Raw genomic sequence first — 24,822 nt, 5'->3', positions numbered from 1 at the left:
ATTAGTGTAAAGACCCTGATCTCTGTTATATCACACACGTGGCAGTCATTATCGGAAAACTATTTTCAAGGTACGAAGAAGATGGCGTCTTCTTGCTAATAATGTTCAAAATAATTAACAGATATTGAGTAAACAGTCGTTAACAGTAGGATTTCTATACCCTAAATGTTTGCATCTTTTCCTGCCGATAGCTTAAGGATTGTACATTACATGGTAAAATAATTAAGTGTTTGTTAGGGGTTTTGTGAAACAATTTTACAAGCTTTTTCGGAGTGCATTTTGTTAAAACCAGTACCGAAAAAAAAACTGATGTGCAACCATTCCCCCGAAAACAACACCCGGCAACAGGAGGTGAGTGCGCTACAAGATCGACTACTTACAGAGTGTCTACCGTACATCATGGGTTCCTCCTTCATCTCTTTGGCATCGCGAAAGACGACACTCTTGATGACACCCTTGATGTGCTCGTCGGGCCAAATACCGAGCAGGATGCGCTGGGGTCGTCCGCGTCCTTTCGGCCTCAGATCGGTACCACCGTCGATCGATGGTCCGAGCATATTGTGGACACGGTTCGCGTACAGGACGAACGTTGGATACGGAATATCGTACTTGCGGGCCGCCTGTGACAGCGACAGTCCTTCCTTCAGCACGCTAAAGATCGCTTCCGCCATCGTTTCCGGGCGCCAGGATTTTAGTGGACCTCGCTCACGAAAGCGCAGATGGTGGATCAGATTCTGGCTGTTCCAGCATTTCTGCCACATGGACTGTAGCTGATATTGGTAACTTTCTGCTGTTGGGGTGAAATGCAAATAGAAAAAAAAATATTTACAATTAGAAACGAAGATGGCCATCGATAGGGAGACATTAAAATAGTACATAATGATCACATTAAGCGACTTTTAATATCCTTTGAATTGTCACGCCGTCAGAATAAATTTAACCTTTAGCGAACAACCTGCAAAAAGAAAATGTCATTAAAAAATTAAATTAACTCATTTCATTAAATGTCGAAACGTGTGAAACGTTGCAGAACAAGCAAAAGGAAAGAAAACAAACCACGCTCTACCAGACAGTTATTAATTACACAAAATGTATCAGTAAACATGAAAAGAAAAGAAAATAAACCACAGAAATGCATGAAGAATGAAGCGAATTCCTGTAGATAAAAAAGTCGAGAACAACAAAACAGAAAATCAATCGTCTGTCAGAAAACAATAAATTTACCAAAAAAAAAACTCAAATAAAAGCGAAATCAAACGAATCATGCCCAAACGGTTAATGAATGAATAAAACAATTGATTGAAACGAAACAAGCAAAAAACGGTAAGCCCACGAACGGTACGGAACACGTCAATCGGTTTGAGCGAAATGCACGGACTTAAGTGACCGTGCTTTTGACACATTAGCCGAATTAAAGTCATGAAATTATAATCACCACGAAATATTGCGGCATCGAGAGGCTTATACTTTGCCACCGGTAACCAACCGGCCAACATGAAGTGACAATGTGTGTGTGTGTTTTGTCACGTTGCAGGGTTATTGTTTGGCTCCGTTGTCCACTTTCGGGGGTTGATGCTGCATTATAGAAAAGCGGTCAGAATCTCTTTTACCTTTTATTTGATGCAAGCCACGTATGTATGTATTTTGATTTTTTTGTTCCCCTATTGGAATTTCCTTTTTCTCGTGAAGTGCGCGTTACGGCGAAATGGTGACTTGCCACAGCTTTCCCGTGATGGTGGGAATCATAAAACAATGATATTTAAAATTCACAATAAAACATGACACTCGGGAGTTTTATGGTGGAACGAGCTGTTAAATTGTTTTGGGCACGAGAAGAAAAAGTGGTGACCGATCTTTTGCATGTTCCGTTGAGATTAAACGTTTATTCGAAACGGGCTGTCAAACTATTTCAAGCCAAAACGAACGAATAAACGTAGGACGAAAGCACAAAAAAACGGTACTGGAAGGGTGGGTCTTGTACCCTTTAGTTGCATTCTGTGGTTAGCAGTTCTTGGGTATGTCATTGTATGGTGATTGCCTAGTGCTTCTGGAATGCATTAAACAAAATCTTATCAGAGGTGTGAAAACTGATTGATCTGGTTTAAATTTAAAAAAATATTAAATGCTCATTCACATTCACAAAAAATTCAACTAATTCAATTCAAATCTGTTTTTGTTTACAATTATTTGCTTGTTTAATTAATAATTGTATAATTTAATGCAAATACACAATTTAAGGAAGGGATGGCTTGAAGCAACGCGTTATCCTTTGGACAGGGAATCTGGATTACTGTTTGAGAGGTTTATAGGTACGGAAGATTTTTGAGATACAGCAACGGACACGAAATCAAGAGGCAAAACAGAGTATGGTAAGTCTTGAAATAAGAAAAGATCCACCTTAAGCCATCTGACATAGCACGATATTTAAAATTATCTCATATAAAAATAAGAAGACAAAGGAAAAGAAGAAAAAGACAAAGAAAAAGAGGAGAAGAAAACAAGAAGAAAACAAGAAAAAATATGAATAAAAAAATGAAAAGAAGAAGAAGAGGAAGAAGAAGAAGAAGAAGAAGAAGAAGAAGAAGAAGAAGAAGAAAAGGAGAATGCATCGAAGCTGACTTATGTAAATTGTGACAAAATCCTGATATAATTCAAAACTGGTTCAATCCTCTGTTCGTTCTAGTTGATAATATGAGCAAGAAAAAAAGGGAAAAACAATTACAGATTATATTCGTTGTCTTTGATTTAAAAAATAAAAAAAAATAACCAAAATGAAAATAACAATAGCGGACCAATTGCAAACAAGATAAGAAGAATTCCATCTAACCTTATTTCTCTGCACCATTCGTACATGCATGACCATGTAAAGTCAATAATTAGCCACTGCGTGATTGACGTGGTGGGAAAACTTTGCCAAACTTAAGTATTCGTATGCGCAGAATTAAAAGAAAAAAACCGAGCTAAAATAATCAAACACATCGAAACACACTTCCAATGCTGTCATCACATCGTGAGGCGCTACCACCACCGATGATGAGTGATGTAAAGCTTCTCCCATTAGCAGCTACGTTCGCCATGCTTTTCCTTCCACATTCTTCCACCCCTATTTGCGCGTGTTAGGAGGTTTGCTTTTCGTGTCTCAAACGCGCCTCACACAAACATACCGTACGATCATTAAATGTTTCCATTTCCATCCAGCGCGCTCCTTTTGCATTGGCCCCGAAAAATGCAATGAGGGGCTAAGCAAAAAAAAAACGAAAGAAAGAATGCAACAAACAGCACTTGTTCCAACGAGTGGTACGGGTGGTATGATGCATTTTATCTTGCTTGCTTTTTTTTTTGGTGTGTGTGTGCTGTTTGCGCGCATCGGCACGAAGATGGATGCATCGCATCATTTCTCTCGACATTATTTATATTCCTTCAACTGTAATCAATTATTATCTCTAATTGCTACATTGTGCTGCACAATGCAGCAAACTTTGATCCGGAGCTGCTTTCAGGGTCATGCCATGGTTTTTGTGCCGGCTATGTTGGTTGAAGGCTTTAGCTCAATAGAATGATCCTCCACATTGACCGGCGGTGTATATTGTGAGAGCCATGTTTAAAGCATGAACACGTTTAAGCAAGACCATGAACAGGTAAACATACAACTAGCGATTAAATAAGGAAATTTAAAATAGTAAGGGTAACTAGAAAATTACTTTTCAAAACAAAATTCATTTACGAAGTACATTTTTACACTGTAAGAAAGTAATTTACAATGCTTTTTTTGCCAAGGAGCGAATTAAAGAGATTAATTATAATTTAAATTAATGGTTCGCACGAAATACGACCATCAACCATCTGAAACGATTGTCACCTTGGCCTAGTAGCTATAGGGCATTTCATAACAATTTCAAACACTTGTCATATTTCAACATTTGATGTGGTAATATGCATATACACACCTTCAGCAAATGCTTTGCCGTTGATGCTAGTGCAACATTAAACGATACAAATGCACATTCAACCAATGCTTTCAGGCTAGCACATATGCTAAAGCACTGAATAGATAAATTGAAGCATTAAAAACGTTCATTATCGTACGCCGTTTGCACGGACGCTGATGGAAGTATGGCTGCGATGATGTAATTTTATTTTATTCAACACAGTGTAAATTTACGGCAGCCCCGGCATACGTTTAGAAAAACTAGTAAACTACGCAGAAATATTTAAAAACATAAGTAAGACATTCGGTGGCGCAGCTACCGTGCGCTATAAACTCTTATCCGGTTTCTCCATTCATGACAAACTGACCACAAACTAACCGACCCAAGGTACCGACATCGGAATCGGCAAGGGCTTTTTTTTGTGTGTCGTTGTTGTGTGTGGCGCAATTGGTAAACCACTACTGCTTCCGTCATCTTCCTACTTGGCCTACCCGTTCGTATGTGTGTTAGTGTACCGTGCGTGCGAAGGGCTTTATAGGCTTTGCATTGTATTTCTAGTTTTCTTTCATAAGTTACCGTTTGCGTGCAGGTGTGCAGTGCTGTGTAGCTGGGCAAAGTGTGTTACGTAGGGTCGTAGGTAATTCCAACCGTTCTTCCCATCCCTTTCAACAGATTGAACAAACGGCGAGCGAAAGAGAGAAAGAGTTAGAGGGAGAGCAACATATAGAAATAAAAGACAAGCGAATAAAACAGTCCAAACAGTCGGACGAATGTTTTCAAATGGTACACCGGGTAAATAAATATTGCGTGCAGAATGTCGTAAATAATTAATATTATGAATATAGTAATGACAATGTTACTTTGTGTGCTCTCCACGGGCTGGGGAAACTACGTTTCGAATACCATTAGTAAGGGGATGGGGGGGTGGTGGTGTAGGGGGTGAGTGTCCGTATAACAAAGTATGGCCCTTCTTCTTCCCATCCCACTCTCCCTTTCACCCAACCTCTTGCCAGAAGATATCATATTATCAAGCTTCCTGCTGCGGTGCCTACAGCCAGCCTGTTCGGTGGGGGTTCGTCTCTTGTTGCCGTTTTTGCATGATGCAGTTTTCCGTTCCGATTGCTCGATCATTGCTGTATCGTGCTTTGTTTGTTGTTGTTTTTTTGCGTCGTTTTCGTTTGTTATTCTCAACCAGCGGAACCCCGGGTGCAACCGCGATGCACCGCTCGACTGATTGATTATCCGTGGTGCAGAAGAAAAGCTTTGGTTGGGCACGGCAAAAAAACAAAGGTTCACAGAGGAACACCGTATGCTACCGTTTAACTTTTTCACAAGAAATGCAGTCAACCGAACAAAAACACACACACACACACATACACACAGAAAAGGGACAGATTTAACCGTCAGCGAACCGTGCGGAAATGAATTGCAAGTGACAGCCAACACATGTTAGTGCGCTTCCCCGATGTGGACCTGTCAGTGGGGGCCCAGTTTTGCGTGCCCCATTATTCATTTACGCACCGGCCATGTGGCTGGCTGTTACAAAGCGAGCGTGTGGCACGTGCCAAACACGCAAGAAGCCGTTGCTTTACTGTGGTAAAACTTGCCATGGGGCTTCACATGAGAATACGATGCGAGTCTATTGACTAAAATAAATTAAATGATGATGGCACATTAAGTTGGTTCGCTTTAAGCTAAAAGTGACAACGGCTGTCATTGGGCAATTAAGCTTTACGAAAAGTTTATCCACACGCCGTGAAGTATTTATCTGGAATTAGAAGGATCTTCATCATAGAACAACGAATTGTGCACAGAGCTTTGAGTCCTTTATTTTGAAGAAAAAAAAAATGTTTGAAAAACCCATTACAAAAAGAAAGAAAGAAAGAAAGTAAAGTAATAAAGTAAACTGGATCGAAAACTAACACCGTGCGAATGAAACTATTTAGCAAACGAACAAATCACAACAGCCTTTAATTGGAGCCCAATTTGACGGCAAAACCCAAGCCCAAAAACAAACGACAGACCAATTTTTCGTGGGAGTTTTTTTTGTCGTGTGTGTAGACACACGGCATGTATTTCATTGCAGTTGCATCGTGTCGTTCGTCAATGGTAACGATGCATCTACCAAACTTTCTGACAATGTGCAAGAATTGAAGGAAATTGAATGCATAGCATGTCGGTGATACAAGTTCACGCTCGGAACGATGATGCACCGTGTGTCAAGGCACATCTATCCAATTCCATCCATTCCGAAATCCTCCCTCTATCGATGCTCGTGACCATCGATCTCGTTCGGTGATACAGAAGATAGTGCGCAAACAGCAAGTATTCCGTACTACCCAACCAAGCATCAGTCAGAAAGAATTTATCGAAAATACCTCACTCGTAACCGCGAACGACACCGACGTACCATGGCGGTGTTTGCGGTGTTGAAAGCTTGTTGTTTGCAGGCACCAGCCTCATACGTGCGAAAAACAGAAACGTTACATCTCTTTCTTTGCGTAGCAGTGTTTTCCACTGTGTGAAACACGAATAAAAGTTGACTTTTTGTCGCGAATGGTAAAGTGTTCTTCGCTTCCAAAAACAAAGCTAAAATAAAACGGCACAAGGTATGCCGACAAATCGGTCCGATACTGGTGAAGCTCACTTCGTGTGGAGTGTTTTCGATGGTTTAACAAAAACAGAAAAAAACGACAGAGGGAATCAAATGGAGTGTCGACTTTACATGTCGTTTTAGGAATCGATCGGAAGGCTTTCATCGTTAGCAGCAAACTGAAGTAGATGACCCGTACGCAAACAGGACACTCGGTCGATCAAGTTGTGTGAAAGGAGGGAGTTAAATTTGTCTGCTTTTGTGTCATTTGGAAGCTGAAAGAGAAAGCTCCCATGCCGCATTGGTACGAAAAGAGCTTTTCAAGTGTTTGTTTGTTTTGTGGTAAAAATATATCGTACGAAGCGATACACTTTAAAATGTTCTTGAAATTGTACACAATTGTCGTGAACCACAAAGTGAGCACCATAAATTAAGGCAACTCACAGGCGGTCCAATTCCAATTTGTGGTCGACGAACCACAGCAACAGGTGAAATCCTAAATTTGACCTGATTTTCAAAGTGGTGGGGATTAAGTGGAAGGGTTTGGGAAATTTCCATCAACCAATGTATTGGGTCATTGCGTTTGTGTATGTGTATAGATTGATTTGAGGGTGGACTAACTGTGGCAACCAGAAGTGAGAATAAAATAGACTAAGCTTGTCACTGTCAGTGTCCGGCCATTCAAGGATTTTGTTTTTTTGTTGGAGAGAGGAGTTCAGATAGTCAAGTTAATTAAGAATCGCAAATTCGTTTCACTTTAAGTGACAGAATGTAGCATAAATTCAGCAATTAGCACAGATAAAATCACACCTGTGTCATGTTTGACTGTGTGAGCTTTAACACACACAAAACCGGCAAACGAAAATTCTATCCAGTAAACCACCTGATATCTACCAGCTCTCCCAATACCCCCCATGGTATGCAGGTAAATTCTTGCGGTGAATAATGTGGAGTGCGCAAACTACTGCACCACCAAACGTGGAATGGGAATGGCAGCAATTACGGGAAGTTCGGGAGTTTCCAATTCCCGAGTTGACCGTTTGCAATGATTCTGTCACTTTTTTTTCTCTCGCTCTCTTTCTCCTTCTCTCTATCTCTCCCTCTCGTTTTCCCTCTGTGCGTGTATGCGACTATTCTGTACTGTATCTGCCGCACTGTGGACATGATGTTTATTCAGCTAGCAGTTGTGGGGATGAAAAGTGTTTGTGTGCGATGGGTATGTGTGAATTTTTGCCCCGTAACCTCATAAATCGCGTCGGCAGGCCAGAGCATCAATTCGGTGGCCGTGGGCACGTGGCATGATTTCATTCAATTTGCATCCCAACCACCCAAAACCTCCCCACAACTCAACCCCGCCCCAGGTTGAGTTTCGGTATGGTAGGAGTGCATTGATGCACTTCGACAAATATGCACCCCTGCAACTGTGTGTGTGTGTGCGATGTGTGGATGTGTGCAGGGAAAACACAAAAATCTGCACTGCACGTTTCGCACGAAGTTGCATCATAATTTGTGCCACAAGCTGGCCACATTTCCACTGGGAGGGTGGGGTTGGTTGCAAATGCGATTGCGGGGTTGATGTTTTTCGGTGGGTGGCTTCGTGGTTCGTGGGGAGTGTTTATTTGACTGTGCGTTTACGTTTTCACACCATCGGGCGTGGGAGTGTATGTTTTTCTCCGAGGTTTTTTTTTTGTTGTTGATCCATGTTGTTGCTTTACCTTCACGAGGCGGCATTATTGAATGTAGCGAATTGGAAGGGAAACGGGTGTTGGGGACCAATGCTGACCGATTGGCAATTTCTCTCGCTTTCTCGCTACTCTGGTTTCGCCGCTACTGGTACGCTTGGTCGATGTGTGGATTGATACGATTATCGGATAATCATTTACATACCAACGGCACGTTTGGTAGCTTCTGTGTGAACGGGGTTGGGATCGGGGGTGTCCGAAGGGTGGTTTGATAGGTGTTTTATCCTTTTTTTGGCTTTGTTTTTGATGTAGCAGTATTGCAGGACGCGTGCTACACAGCTGCAGTGCAGTTGCAACAAGTGGGAAATTATGAAGGATTTAGTGTCGATTACGCCTGTCAGTGTTTGCTCTTTTTTGCAGCGGACGTAATTGTTTTAAAATAAAAATAAATTGTTGCATGGACACGTTGTACAACAACATGTTTGGAATTGGAAAGCATCCTTTGCTTCTTAATGCTTTTTATTGAATTTGTCGAAGATTTGGTGTCTTAAGAATTACTCATTAGTTGTGTACCATCAATAAAACTGTAAGGACTTTTTGTCTTTAGATCAACTAATTTTTTGTTCAATATTGTTAAGAAGAAAGTTTTAGAATCTGTCTCTAATAATCTATTCGGACAAATAGGATTGTGTCTCTACAATAAATCACACTTTTCGCTAAAGATATAATAACTTTAGGGACATTGTGAAATTGAAGACATCCACTAATCTTTTATCTACCAATAATAAGACCGCAAGGACTTTGGATCTTAGGTTTTATTAAATTTTTCTTTACCTATACCAAGACCTATAGCAAGAACTCTTCCAAGCTCAAATGATCTCAAGCTAATTTCGGGAAGGAGGCTCTTAATATCATAAAATATCTTAAATTAACTTATCTAAATTTTCGTTGTGGTTTCTCTCGCCAGGCATTATTTAAGTCTAATTATGCCTTTTAGTTACTATATTAGCAGCGTTTTATAGAGTGACTTCCCTTAATCTGTACAGAGCTGTATTATTATTTAAAAAAAGACTTCATGACATGTTGTAGTGAGTGATCTTCAGAACTTTGAGAAAAAATCATTAAGAGCTTTTCCCAAAAGCATTTTCCATAATTTCAAAATTTGATTAACATCTTAGTTATATTCCCTATGACCTCGTACCGGTTTGCATGCAATAATTTGTTTTACTATCGCGCCATAAATAATATTCCACACACTCACACACACACACACACACACACACACACACACACACACACAGGAAAACGATACTCCAATTTCTCAAACCTCAGCCCTTGCCCGACCGATTACGACGGTGTATATCACTGTCGGCATCATGTGGCCGTGCACACGAATCGGGTTTTCATTTCCACACGCATCTTTTCTTTGAAGTCATCACACATTCAACAGCTGTGCATGGACAGAATGTAAAGAGTGAGCGAGAGAAAGAAACCAAAAAGAAAAAAAAAAGAAAAACTGTGCGACCAAATGTAATAATCAGACAAAGAAACATCTTGTATGTTTATGTAACTGTCAGCAAACACATATTGCACGAATGTTTGGAGCCACACTGGACGAGTCGTACGCGCGCGCCAACAGTTTCTTGACGATCCGACCGCACACCGGGACCGACTGTCGGTCGGTCCCTATTCAAAGGCCATTGAAGCATTTACAAAAAAAAGGTATAAAAGAAGGTTAATCAGTGGACGATGTAGCAAAAAAAAAGGGTTAACTTTAGAGCCGTGAATTAAAAGGAAACCAAAAAAAAATAAAAATAAATTACACATACTTCACTGCCAAATGTAGAGTATGTTTTGCGTTGTGGAATGTGATCGGACACGTTTCCCGTCGTCGGTTTCACTGCGTACCTGTACCCAGTGCCGCTGACGGGAAGGTAAAATAAAACGGTTTCTTTTATCTTCACACCACCATTACTCATTAAAAGCATGAATAAAAATTCATCATCGCCACGTGGTTGTGGGCCGGGTTTAGATTTTCATATGGGAGGGACCGCATGACCGAACCGTACGCACACATACATTGTGCCCGTTGTCACATACAGGCGTTTGTGTTTTATTTTCCTCTTTTTCGCTCTATTGTGAAATAATTCAATGCTGTTTACCTTTTGTGTAAGCGCAAAACACTCGCACAAACAACACAGCACGAATGGTCCGTTGCAACTACATCTCTTAAGTAAGTCCACACCACGAGACGTGGCTGGATGCAGTTTGCAGCATCTTATACCATGAGACAACAGAAATAAGGGAGGGGGGATGCGAGGGGGTTTTTTTGGGGGTGGAAAATTACTTTAGAGTTTTCCTCTATTGTGTATGTGTCTGAGCGGTTGCCTCAGACGGACCACGCTTTCCGCACCATCACCGTGGATGTGTTTATATGTTGTTTACCATTTAATTTTGCCGCTTTTAGAAAGATTGCCTAAAACAAGACCGAGCTCCTCCGGACATTCCCCCTGCACACCCCCCACCCTCACCAGTGTCCCATGATCCTTCAAAGGGGGGTGGGGGGCAAACATTTACGAGTTCGCCGCCAAAGTCATCGTTACTTTACCTATCTTTATGATGTACATTTAGTGTGTGTGTGTGAGGGAGTTTTCTTTTCTGTGTGCGTTGCTCGCGTTAATGTCGGCAAAAGCGCGAATGTGTCATATTTGTACAGCGCGTGCGGTATGTGCCGGGTTTAGCCATAACCGAACCGAACCACCAGCGCAAATACAACACTCATTCCCTTATTGCCTATCGCGCTCGCGATCGGTTCGCTATCTTTTTCGTTCACTAAATTACATATAATAAAAAATATAGCAATTATCGTTAAATGAAACACTCATCTTTAAGAGTCGGTGGGGGGACACGACGAGATAAATAACAAAGGGAGAAATACCTGACGTAACTAATCTAAGCACCACTTGGGGGAAGGTTAACGATGGGGAATGGCCATAGTGGAGGGGTAATTTCTCACTTGTTTTCCGCTGCAACTTCACCCAGCGCAACAAAAAAACCCCCGTTGACAATAGGAATGCTTCAAATGCTGCTATACGTACGAAGTAATAGACGAGAGATCACTTCCTTTTGCTTACCGTCACACACGAAGCCACAATATTGCTTTGCTGGTTTCGAATGGTTTTGTTTGTTGGTGGTGCAGTGAGTAATAAATATTCCACGTCATCGTCGATCTTCATCTTCGTCATGGTGGGCATCCGCATCCGCAGGGAGATGATATTTTTATCCCCATTCTCTGTGCGGTTAATGTTTAAACAATCGCTGGAAAGTATCGTGGTTAAACGATATTTAAATTTCATTACATCTCGTGGTAATAGTGTCGCTTCTGATTGCGTCACTTTCCATCGCAACGCGAAACAACGAGCAGAGGGATTTTACCCCTGCGAAGAATTTTATTTATGATAACGATCACACCAAAAACCACATGATGTGTTTCCAACCAAATCAAAATGGCAATGCGTTGATCGTACGCATGTATTGCAGAAAAAAAAGTAAAATAACAACCTGCAGCCAGCAACTGACAATCAGTGCGATCAGGGTTACATTGACTATATTGCGAACCGGCTGGACAAAGGTGGGGAACAGGTAGAACCGGCGTACAAATAGATCACGTGTAACAAATTAATTGCAAATAGTTATTATTTATAGGTTCGTTGCTTAGTTGTTCGTGTAGTTAATCTTAGTCTGTTTTTGCACAACATTGCAGGTCATAAGTATAACCAGGTTAAAGGGGGTTGCAGCCGTCTGAGCCCGTTATCAGCGCGAGGCAGAGTGTACGACGTCGATCACCATCATCATCATCATCACCGCTGGTCACGTAAGTGATTTTCTTTTTTTTTCTTGTTCATTTCGAGGTATTCATTAGATTGTTAGATGGGCACTAAACATGTAAACTTAATGTCGCATTGATGGCAATGCACTTCGATGGTGTGATGCATTATTTCTCGCCAGTTTGATAATATTTTAATGGCTATAGCCATTTTCTTAAAAATGCAAGAATTTAAATAATGAAAGTAAGTGTTAAATTATTTAAAATTTAATTATTTCCAAGATTAAAAACTGATAGATTTGGGTTTTCAATAGAATTTATTGTTTTTGTAGAAATTATTATATTTTAATTTAATTTCGTGATTTTTTTTAAAATGTTTAATTTCACAGTTTTACACATTTATTACATGAAAACGAATAAATTTTTTTTTATTCATTTCAATTTAAGTCTTCCGTTCTTTCCCCAATTGTAATTTGAATAAAACGCCTCGTCGGAGGCTGAATCACGCCATTAAAAAATAAAATAAAATCTTTCTTAATGACCGTGCCCCAGATTAGATGTTCGCCGAAAACGACAATAAACGGTTGTTATGTGTAAAAAAAATGAAAAATAAATAAATATACCAAGTGCTCCACATATCGTGACACTGCCCCGATCCTCGCCGGGAAGCGTTCCTAACCATCGTAATGAGAGTAACATTGCATCGCACCGTAAGATCGGTGTCCGAAAGCCGGATAGGAAAGTGTGGGGGTTGGGGGGTTGGACGGTCGAATAGATGGTAAAAGCTTTTTTACTCTTTCATTTATCCATCATCAACCGAACCAATCCGCCGACCACACTACCCCGAGTCTCGAGGGTGCACACACCCCCATTGACGGGGTGCGTATTATCATAACGAGCCCCAAAAAAAAATCATCTTATTTTATGATACCTTCTGTTTATCTGCCACATGCGTGTCTGTATGTGTCTGTCTCGTTTTTTTTTTTGTTGAAAATCGGGTGGCTTCGTTTTCATGTTCTTTTGAATTTTCTACCTATACGGTACGTTTTATTTTTCTTCCTCTAACTTCTTTTTTTTTTGGGTGGAAAGGGGTTTTGTTTTACGGGTACCCCCATCGCTCGCGATTGCAATGGAACGCATTTGTTTGCGCGTTTGCAATTAAGCGCTATATCGTTAATGCTTCGGTAATCTCTAACAGATAGAAATAAATATACCTCGATGCTCATTACCATCTCCTCCTGCAGGGGGAGTTGCTTCAGCTCCATGCTGCTGAGAGGACGAGTGGTGAGGCGAACTTTGGTCCGGGAGGGGTTATGGGGGTTTTGCAGATGATTTCGATGTTATTTCTTCTGAGGTTGGTTACGATTTTTTTTCTCTTTATCTCTTCTCTGCACCCTCCATTCTCCCCTTTCTTCATGTTTTGTATGGTATTTTTATAATAATCTTGTTGTTTGTGTGTGTGTGTGTTTTTTCCTCTCATTCCCCGATTACCCTTTCCTTTGCCATTCATTTTGAATCGTTCGACGGAGGTTAATGACTGCTTAATAAAATGAAAGAGTAAGTGAAACGAGATCGCACAGGCAAACGTGTCGGATCAGCCGGGGGACTGGTTGATGAGGCAACAGATCTCATGGACGGTGCAAAAATATAAATTTTCGGCCAGCTTAGCACCGCACCGGCATACCGCATCCTCCCGTGCGATCGTCCAAATTCACATAGCAAAAATATAAAACAAAACACACAAACAAAAACACTCAAGCTGTGCTGGAAGGAATCGCAATCGAGGAGGGCCACCGAGTGTAATGGAAGAAAAGCATAAAGCCAAATATATGATCGTTAGTGTTATTATTATTGCTCTTGTTACTATCATAAATAAAGAGAAATAATAATTTTACACTATCGCGCTCGATTCAAGACTGGGGGGAAGGCCATTTTTAACCGGGTTAAAGCCTTCCACCATACCGATACCGCGAGAAGAATATAACAAAATAAAAGTAAGTACACTTTGTGTTACATTTTTACCCAGTAAGTGCATATTTAATTGTCTCTACTTGTTACTTTCTTGATTTCATATGTTGCTCCCAACATCCATTGAAGGGTTAAAATTACCCTTGTTTTTTATTCTCTCTCTCTCTATCTCTCTCTCTCTCTCTGTCGCTCTTTCTTTCTTCCCCGTCGTTGTATACATTTGAATAAACGTATTAATAAAAATTAAATAAATAAAACCAATACCGTGTGTTTCACGCTCGGTCGGAGGAAAAGAACCACCGGAGAACTGAACTGTTTCGCGGTCAGCTGTAATGCGAAAAGAATCGCAAATCCCCGCACAGGAAAACAATCACAGCATCTTCAAAGCACACGACGAAAGTGTACTAGCGGCTTCATACACACACACACACTTCTTGAGATAAATGTTGAAATTTTAAGCAAACAAATTCAAGGTACACAAGCGTTATGATATTTGTTTAAGGCCATTCACTTTTTTTTCGTCTTTGATTCCCCTTCCTTTCATGTCGATGATTTTTTTCGTCTCTTCCTTCTAAAAGTTTTGCGGAATATGTTGCATTCCGTTAGCGTCCTTCGGCGAATGCTTTTTTCCATTTTAATGTGAGAGCTCTCACCCTACCGAATGCTGTGCTTCGAGTACCGAATGGTGTTCAACTTTTGGAGGGCCATTGAAGCGATCGACACACTCGATCGTACCGCAATCGAAACATCATCAACATCGACAGTCCCGGATCGTTTCATCAGCTTCATCTTCATGGGTGAGCAGCGGCGATCAAAGGCGAGCGGTTCGTTGATCGTTGGGTGTCGATCGCGTACGATCGATCCTACCGCCCATCGGTGATCAAAAGGAAATGTATGGCCATTGGGTTTTTTTTTTCTTCCATAAAATTCCCATCCCCCCAAAACAGACGTAAACGACACAGAAGTAGGTGGTGAGTTTGGAAGAAATAAAAGAACGAAAACGTTCTTTTGATCGGGTGATTTATTTGGGACGATAAACAATCGAACCGAACAGGTGGATTGTTTTTATTTTGTTTTTTGAAGAAATGGTTTGCTTTCTATGGTACAAGAATTTATTTTAACAAATGAGTGAAATGAAACAATTTCAGTTGCCAAAAGGTGTAAAATCATCAAACGGTGGTCGGTAAGGATCGAAATAGGTAAAGCGTGTAGACTGGTTGCAACATTCATGCAGGTGTTTCATTAAGCGTTAACACATCAATATTGATACTGTGGAGAAAGGGTTGCATGTGTGTGCTTTTCCAACTAGCATTTAAAGAATTTGATTCCGTTTTATGAATCTGAATGAATGTTTAAGCCGGAAAACTTCCAAATATCTTAATCCAAATATCAAATTATCAAAAAGTGTGTTTAAACTTATGAATCAATAAGGATATCACTGATTAAACCAGTCAAAAAAGGTTCACAGTTTTACAATTTTCCAACTACAAATTTTCTCCAACATCTTGCATTGAATTCAATATGACTCTGAGATATTGTTCGGAGATGCACAACCAATATTTTCAGAGCGATCCGAAATGGACAATCAATCACGATTGATGAGTGTTTTATGAGATGGCGGTAAAAATAGACTTTGAAAATCGATTTGTATTACAAGGATATGTTTCAAGACAGTCGACAGCACCGAATGCATTTTACGGTAAAGCTATTCGTTAAAATGCTCACCGACACGAGCCAACGTACTGCAATATTTACCACCATTAATTGTGGCAAATGTTTCGATCGCGTGTTCATTTGATGGCTCGCTTCCATTTCCTAAAAGGGCACCGATGGGCTGGGTAGGCTGGGAGGAAGCACGGGCCGCTATTGGAAAATCAATTAAAACCTTCATATCCTTATGCACTAATTACACGCGGGTGATTTGTTCGCTTCGAATCGAACTGCTACTTGGGTGCGGCTGCCTTCGGTCATGAAGTCGATTTACTTATTCCAACCCATTCCGTTCGCTTGGTTGTGTGTCTGAAAGGGGGTAGGGATTGCGAAAGGAAACAAATAGCACATGCATTGATTGAAAACAATCCACTCCGGAATTCCTGAGCTTTTGGCAAACGATTGGTAGTGAATACAAAAGATTAAAAACAAAAAAACAAAAATAAAACAGAACTTAATTACTTGACAAATGAATCAATCGGCACATTCGATTGTGGGTAATTATTTGTATGTTCGAACGATTTCCTCTTTTCATGCGGTTTCTAGGTTTTAATCCTACCACAGCACGCTCTTCAAATAGCGCGCAACGTTGGTATATCAAGCCAGCGCAAAAAAAAATAAAAAGAAACAAAGTACGGTCCTGGGTGAGTGCTTTACCGACTGGAATTGAAATAAAAATGAAAAATTACACCCTTCGAGTGATGGGGAAACGGGGAACGGGGTGAGATAGGTCAAAGGCGTGGAAGGTCGCCACACGGTTGTTCCCTAACGATGATGATGATGATGGCCACGATGGTGTACGAACGAACGAGATGTAAGTACATCCCTTTTCACTCGATCATTCATCACCTTCCGCCTGTTTTGGTTCATTTTAATTTTCATTAATATTTAATTAAAAGTAAATGTAAAAATGAAGCAGCACCAAGGATGTGTACTGCGATAGAACACAAAATGATAAAGAAAAAAAAACTGGTATAAAATCTGTACGATCTGATGGTAAGAGTAAATAGAGCAGTAAATAATAAGTACATACATTTATAACATAAGAAAATGTCAGAGTGAAAGCGGAAGAGTAGAAACCAAAGGAAAACAGCTGAAACAAAGAGAAATAAACGCAAAAGAGCAAAAGAAAGCGTCGAGCGAAGCGATGTCGTGTAAAACAGTAAAGGTTAATCTTGAGTAGGTAACCAGGAAAACTCAAAAAATTAAATAAAATATCCACAGTAAAAAAGCTACCCCAACCTATATGTAAATGGAGCACCGGCCATTGAAAAAAGAACAAAAAAAAAACGGGAAAGCAGAATACGCGACTAAGAACAAATAAAGTGCCAAAGGGAAAAGTTTACCGGCACCCCCCGTATTGCATGGTTCCGGTAGGGCGAAAAAAAAGGTACCAATTCTCATCGAGAAAAAGGTACCCTTCTTTCCCTTGTTTCTTCACTATGTGTTGATTTTTACTTCAACAAAAAAAAAAACAAGACACTCGTAAACATTGCTTTCCCCCGGTCGGTGTTATGGGGCAGTTGACAAAAGGAAGAAAAAGAAAGTGCACAGGACTTAATATTAATAATTGATTAATGAAAAATGAAAAATTTAAATGAAATGGATGCCCCGACCAGCCGGAATCGGGCAAATCGGGAAGTGAAAATCGTGCTAGAAACGTGAAGGAGTGAAACGGACCGAAGCGTTGCGACCCCTTCTATCCGGGAGAACAAACGAATCGATATGAAAAGTGTGTTGGTTGTGGCAATTTATAATACTAATAATTTTACTTTGATTACACATTTTTCTTTTGTTTTTGTAAGATATAAAAAGCGTTTATTCATACACGTAACATATGTACATACAAGAAGCATAAGAAGTAACCGATTAAAGCATTAACTCATCTAGAGCACTGTAACAGCACAGTTACAAACCGAACGAAACGAAGCAATGTAAGCAACATCACACACAAGAATAGCCTCGCGATGATGGTGGAAAAATGTGCTATTTTTCCGTTGTATGTGCTGTTCTCATTTTGTTTTGTTGTATCATTGTGCCGGTACAGCTGCATGCACTGATTTGCTTCCGCTATCATGCTAAACCATCTTTACAGCAAAATGAAAAATGTCTGCACAGGCTGGAAAGCGTAGACAACGAACCTTGGCCGGTGGGGCGGGAGTAGCGGGTTAAGGGTCCGATGGTAAAGTGAGAAAAAGTTCACCAAACTCGTACGTTTGTTGGTTTGCGTGCACGAGTGAGTGCATTGCATTGATGCAAAATATTGAAAAGGTAAGACAATTTGTACAGGGGGAAAGGGGGGTGGTAAGAAGTGGAGTAGTCGCATGCGTCACCGAGATGGTGGTGTAACAGGAGGAAAGGTGGTCTTGTTACACCTTGAACAATACGAGAAATAACATAACACGTCGACTCGTCGGAGACGATCATTATGATCGTGCGAGAAACAGCAACCTGGGTTTTCAGGTTTGGGGCTGGGATGGGGTATATGGTGGCAAAAAGCATAAGTGTAACTAACGGATGCTGGATGGCGAATGAAGAAATACCGATTCCAAACCAAGGACGGGAAGCCAGGGCAAATGGAGCAGAAGGAGAGAGAAATTTCTTCAGAAGCCAAGACCAAAGTCAACCCAGGCAAAGGCAATGCGGGACAGGCAGCAAATGGTGAAACGAGATGAAAGTAATTTTGAAATGACAATTGATGGAAGCAGCGAAGGGACGGAGAGGAAGTTGAGAATGGGAAGGGAGGAATGAATGTAAATAATTACTCTGCCGCGTGTTACATCAAAGTTAAAGTCGCACAAGGCTTTCTTCGTGCCTCGGGGAAAGGGAAGCATCGTGCGAATGGAGAAGGAATGGGGAGGGGGGCTTGGACAAAAGAAAAATTAAAAATAAAGAAAGAGATAGCAAGCGCAAAGAAATGAAACATATGCACACACACACACGCACAGTAACAGCAGAAAGCCAGGATTACCGTAGCGACAGCGAAACAGAAGACGCCGGTGTTAAGACAATGAGCGTGAAGCATAAAAATATGATGAAAAAAATTGCCTTTTTCCCTGCTGTTACACACCGACCGTACCGCCGGAAAAAGATGCAAGTCCAATCGGTAAAAGAGTCCTTGGAAAATCGGGAGCCACAAAAAGGGAAAGAGGCACAAGGTGCAGAGCAACTGCAGTGGCGGTGGCTTTGGTGACGAAAATAAAGGCCGGAAAAACTAAGACCGAAAATAACTTGAATCGGCTTTCTAAGATGGGAACGGCGGCACACCCGAGGGGCGCAACAACGACAAACACGAAAAAAGGGGTAGATTTGGTGGATGAAAAATATTACCCATCCACCGTCCTTCTCGTGCGCTCCCCTTCATCCCCTTCCTCCTCTATGATGATTTTTTTCCCTGTGGGCAAAGAGGAAAGTGAGAACAAAAAGATAAACACGTGGGCAAGTCATTGTCGGTTAGAAAAAGGGTGCAAGAAATGGAAGGGGAGTAGTAGAAGAACAACACTAACAAAAAAAAAACATGTGGAAATATGTGAAAAATACGCGGAAAATTCATCCCCCGTTTTTCCACCCGTTCTTGGAGTAAAGGGGTGGCCATTTGAGAGATCGGGTGTACCCGACGAGGAGAACAAGTGTAAAATTTATATACACGGATGCATTTTACGTGCGGGCGTGTATGTGGGTGCGCCTGTGTATGAGTGTGTTATTTACGTGAAACAAACGGATCTCGCACCACGGCACCGCACATGGACAATGGAATGGCGAGAAACGATGACGATGGCGACGGTGAATATAGGCAAAGTTTAACATTTTTTTCTGTTGTTGTTGGTGCTGCTGCTTCTTTTAAACTTTCAACCCGCGCCACATTCGATGGTTCGACCGGGAGTCGGATGTGTTGAACGGTTTTTGTTTACAAGAAATAATTTTGAATACAGCCGACAATTGAGAGAGAGAGTAAAGAAAAAAGGGCAAACGGCGGGCGGAACATAAAAGAAAATGATGAAAAATATATTACAAATATATATCAACCCCCACCGGACCGCTCTTCCGAGTGAGTTGAAAGGTTGGATAAAAGGGCTGTACCGGGGATGGGGCGAATGCTTGGTGTTAGCTGGGAGTGTGGATGTGACGATGCTTCTGGATGCAGAACGGTGGAAAGACGGTTTCCTTTGTGTATGCTTTGGCCACCGGAACATGGAGGTCAGTATGCATTTTTGTTTTTCGCGCCATTATGCTTTTGGAGCGAAGGGTGGGAAGTGTTAATGGGTGGGCCGAAATTAAAACCATAAGAATATTTCATTGTGCGAGATATGTTTAATTTGTTGTGTAGTTTGTTTCTTGGAACGTGATGTCATAATAAATTAAACTTAGCAATTAAAATGCTCCCTAAAGTAAGCGTGTTTATTTAACGAACAATATAAACATTTACTTTGTATTGGTCACTTTAATGTTACTTTTGGATTTCTCTCTTCGGAGCTGAATGACTACGTCGCTATTTGCCACTAAATGTCACGGTAATTACGTGATGAGAAGGGTTTCCTTATACCCAGCCCAGGGTCCGAAGCTAACATCGTACGAACGCCGGACGCTAAACGAGGAAGTAAATTCAAAGTGACAAAATGAAAATACCACCTTTTGCACAACCGTTGCAAGGCTTCACGCCTCGGTCACCGTTGACGGAAGTGAATAAATCAGTTCGAAAATTTAATTTATATCATTTTCCAGCCCATTTGCATTTCAAATTGGATGTTTATTTCATTTATCGCTACGATAGTCCGGGCTAGACATTTCTGCAGCTGCAATTGCAGGATGCAGTTTCAGTCGCTTCGGTGGTGTGAGTTCAATGCGTGTGGTATGTATCAGTTGGATAGTGTCCGGAGTTGTATAGGAACACATTGGCGAAGTTGTACTGCGACCAGATCGAAAGAGTGAAGCATATGAAAAAATAGATCTTTAATAATTTCCTTGGTTCCTATTCTTCATAATTGGACAAAGAATCGATGCCTAGTAATTGCAATTTTGGCATCATTTATCCCAAACACAAGAAGGGATATGCATAAGCTAGAGTACATCAATTACAGAGATATTACGGTGTTCAATACGACCTGCAGGACATTCTACATTGTACTACAAGTTCAATATATCCCATTCTCAGAACAGATATTTGGAGAGATATCAAGGAAGATTGAGGAAATCAACTAATGATCCGATCTTCAATATCACATGGTGTCTTTCTGAATTTTCAGTCAATTGTATTAGACTAGTGTTAATGATAATGACGTATGTTACATGTCAGGTGATGATGGACGAAAAACGCTCAGAGTCCTTATTGCTACGAGCAAGAGTTTACTCCAAAGTGATGGACTATTCTGCCTGCTCTTTGAACAAGCACTAAATATTGATTATAACGGGGAATTAATAAATAACGTTGGGAAGTATCTTCTTTCAGTTAATACTGATCCTTACATACTCTGATGACATAGACATCATTAGTGTGCTATACTATATGTCTTGACGATATTGCGATCTACGCAATAGTGATGTACTGGTAAGTGATCACACTTTTGAAGTTTTCTCAATTTCCCCAATTCAAAACTCAGTATCGGCAATAACATCGGATTTTCGGATCGGATTTTGGGATACCGGTAAGGATGATGGCTGCTATAAAATGCTTTTTTAGCCTTAGCTAAAATGCTAAGAAGTACTTTTCACCCATGTGCATGGAAAGACAAACCCGATACCGGAAGAGACCGGAAGACATCGGAAGACTCAATCCGTAAAATTTTTTAAAGACCATCTACATTGACTGACAAGTTAATACGAAATGAAAAACAACTTTCAGGCATATCAAATACGTTGTGCTCTTGATCAGATAATTGATTGAACATTGCAGTAAAATGTCTAGCTACCGTTCAATATGGGAAATAATTTACTGCATTATCGACAACAATATCCAAGGAAGTGAGTAAGATGCGATCCCAAAAAAAAACAGAGAATAAAAATATTACAAACCTTTTCCTTTCTTCCCTTAGTCAACCATGACCATCCCTTATTTTCAATTGTGCACCACCAAAGATTACGTGTATGTGTGTGTGTGTGTGAGCGTGTGCAAGCTCGTATCCACGAAATGAGCTGAACACAAAACTCAATCAATAAATTAAACATAATGAAACCGAGCTACGCGGAATCGTGATACCGATACAATGTGCCCACCATCTCTCGTGCCTTTCCCCTTCCTTCACCAGCCCTTTTTTACCAACATTCTGCTTGGAGCTTCACATTCTCCCCAAACGCCATCATGCTGCCTTTTGCGAACCATATCATAATCATCATTCTCCAGCATCATTTTTGCACGACCACTTGGAAATTTCGATGGTGGTACTATGGTACGGAAACGAATGGAAGGTAATTTTCCATCCTCGTCCCGTTTTTTTTTGGGCTGATTTTTTTTATCCCTCTTGTTAGCTCTTCCCCCCGGCTCCCGGGACCACTTCCTGCGGGGTAATATTATATATTGTTTTGCATGAAAAGCTTACCGGTTAGAGGGGATGATGATGGTGGTGGTGGTTGTGGTAGGGTGATGAACAGTAGAAGATGGTTGGAGGACGAGAGGTTTCTGATTGTGGAAAAGGAAATTCCGCACGTACGGGAGCAGAATATAGGAGTGGACGGTTTGTTCTAATTTTTATTTTCCACTACCTTCCAGTGCTTATTTTCCGGAGGCACCAGGGAACGGTGTGGCCAAACTTTAGCATCATTTTTGGGGTAGTATATTTTAACCTCGCAAAGAGCTGCAAACCAACCTTCCAATTTCCCGCCATTGAAAGCGCGAAAAAAAGGAAGAAGATTTGTTTAATTTCTTTTTTTTTCGGAGTTCTGTCGAAATTGCTGGTCGCGGCATTTGCTGGTGGACGTAAAAATTGAATCGAAGTTGCGAACGAATCATAGTGGAACAATTCGTGGACATAAAAAAAAACACACACACACATACACATTGAAAGTAGGAGCGTAATAAGTAAAGAAAAGGGCGAAAAATGAGGAAGGAAAATGCTCATTCCCAGTGCAGCAGACCAGAATTGCCAGAAACGCCACTTGGGACATTCGAAGAAGCGGCCTGGCGCAAGGGATAGGCAAGGGTGGCCGGGAAAAAATCTAATTAATCAAATATTTATTGCAAGTCCCCAGTTTTTATAATATTTTTAACCTGCCCTTTCTTACAAGCATCCCTCCATCTCACACCCCCAGCGGCAATCCCTTTCGCTCTCTTTTTCTCTCTGATTCCGTCCTAGAAACGTGCGCTCACCACTCGTACATATTTTAATTGTTCCCTTGCTAAAATGATGGCGAAAATTAACAAAACCAGCCAGCAAGAAATAGCTACGCGCCAGGCGGGGTTAGCTTGGCGTTCCGTTCGTTGGTCTGCTAGCGGTGGAGGACAGTGTGGGGGTGCTCTTGCGCGAGTTCCGCGAGATGGGTCGCGGAAAAATCGAAAATCATCTACACCCGCGGTATGGATGGTAAATGAGTTTTGAGTTTTTCTTTTGCCTTTTCAATGGTATTTTATTTTATTTTGTTTTGTTTTTTTTTCTCTCGTTTGCTGATTGAGTGTAGGCACTTTTTATGAGTAGTTCCAGTACCTGTGGGGATGGAGGAAGGTTTTTGGAGGAAATGGTAAATGAGGAAAAACAAAAAAAAAATACGTCAAGAACCAAACGTCCTCGGGAGCAAAAGTTTTGTTATTTAACAAATGTTCCATTTTGATTCGTTTTTTTTGTTGTTGGGAGATTTGTTTGCCTCGTTGGTAGCAGGGCACTTCGCAATTAATTATTGCTATTGTTAGCAAGCAAGCGCCATTTTCAAAAGCGAATATGAAATGGAAAGAAAATAGTATTAATACCAGCTACAATTAACACCAGTTTAGAGCAATTGAAAAGAGAAAAGTAAATTCTTCCAAGTGAAAAAATTAATATAAAGACATTCATGTAGTCATGTAAATTGTTATGCGGAAAGTCTAAACCTTTGTCAAGGTATTTTGTGTACAATTTAATTACAAACCGATGCGTAAAAATTGATATAACCTTTTAATTATTGCAAAAACCAAACTAATCACATTGTTGCACTTGCAATTTTGTTGCGCAACGAAGTGACTAAATGATAATTTCAAGGAAATGCGTAACGTTGAAAAAAATAGTCGTAAAAAGAAATGGAAAAAAACCTTCTAAACCAAACCGATAGACAGCTGCCTTCCGCACAAGGAGACATTTTATTCCCGGCGACAGTAGATGCGTTTTTGTTTCACTTTTACACTACGCACCCACGTGTGCCATGATGTTTTGCGGATAGTGAAAAACACGCAAAAAACTGAAAGATGCAAATATGTGCAAAAAGGTTTTTACCATTTTCTCGTACATTTTCAAAGCCATTCCTTTGCTTCGGGTTGGTTGGTTGGGGAGGTGTGTTTTACTTTTTTTACTTCGCATTTTCCGGTTTTCGCACAAACACACGTGCAGGAAAGATGGCGTCTCGGTAAATCCGTTTCAGTGTGATGCAGCGAATGATCAAGCAGGATGTTGCTGTAACACCGACTGGTGCACTTCAGCTAGCAGGTGCGATGGGCAGATGTGAGTGAGATGGAATGTTAAATTGAAAAACAAAAAAATGAAACCCTATTTACACGTTACGTCATTTCAATCGGAAAAGGAAAAGGCCTATAACGGTGGCCTGCTGGCTGTAACGCTGTAAGTGAAATGTGTCCGACTCTTGATGGCGGTGCGTGCACCGACTTCGCCTGGGTGTTATGTGACGTTGGACAATTTTTTTCTCGCTCTCTGCTTCACGCTTCCGGAAGACACGGAAATACATACGATGGAGGTGATCGGTGGTCGGAGGAGCATTGTTAACCTTCGCCTTTTTTGTAACTGCAGCCACCTGCAGCCACATCAACGAAGCCGAAACACACGATGTGCTGAATCTAAAGCTATCCACCATTTTGCGTCCACCAGCATCAAGGACGATGCAGGGACCTCGTAGGACATCATTCTTGCCTGCACCGGGCTACTGCAGTTGGTTCGGTGCGTAAGGAAATAGCAATTAAGATGCAGCGTACCGGAAGGATGC

At 40.9% G+C, this 24,822-nt stretch overlaps 1 protein-coding gene across 2 annotated transcripts in view; it reads right to left on the bottom strand.

Annotated features, from left to right (window-relative positions):
- The window catches only part of LOC125770366 (protein bric-a-brac 1-like), a 130,460-nt gene that overhangs the window by 7,678 nt on the left and 97,960 nt on the right, over window positions 1-24,822 (bottom strand). For both annotated transcript variants that reach the window (XM_049439856.1, XM_049439857.1), the window contains exon 4: window positions 381-790. In XM_049439856.1, the coding sequence (XP_049295813.1) occupies window positions 381-790 (410 nt within the window). The remainder of the gene's footprint in view (window positions 1-380; window positions 791-24,822) is intronic.

This window comes from Anopheles funestus, chromosome 3RL (genome assembly GCF_943734845.2).
Source record: "Anopheles funestus chromosome 3RL, idAnoFuneDA-416_04, whole genome shotgun sequence".
Taxonomy (NCBI): Eukaryota; Metazoa; Arthropoda; class Insecta; order Diptera; family Culicidae; genus Anopheles; species Anopheles funestus.
This window is presented reverse-complemented; position numbering and strand designations above follow the sequence as displayed.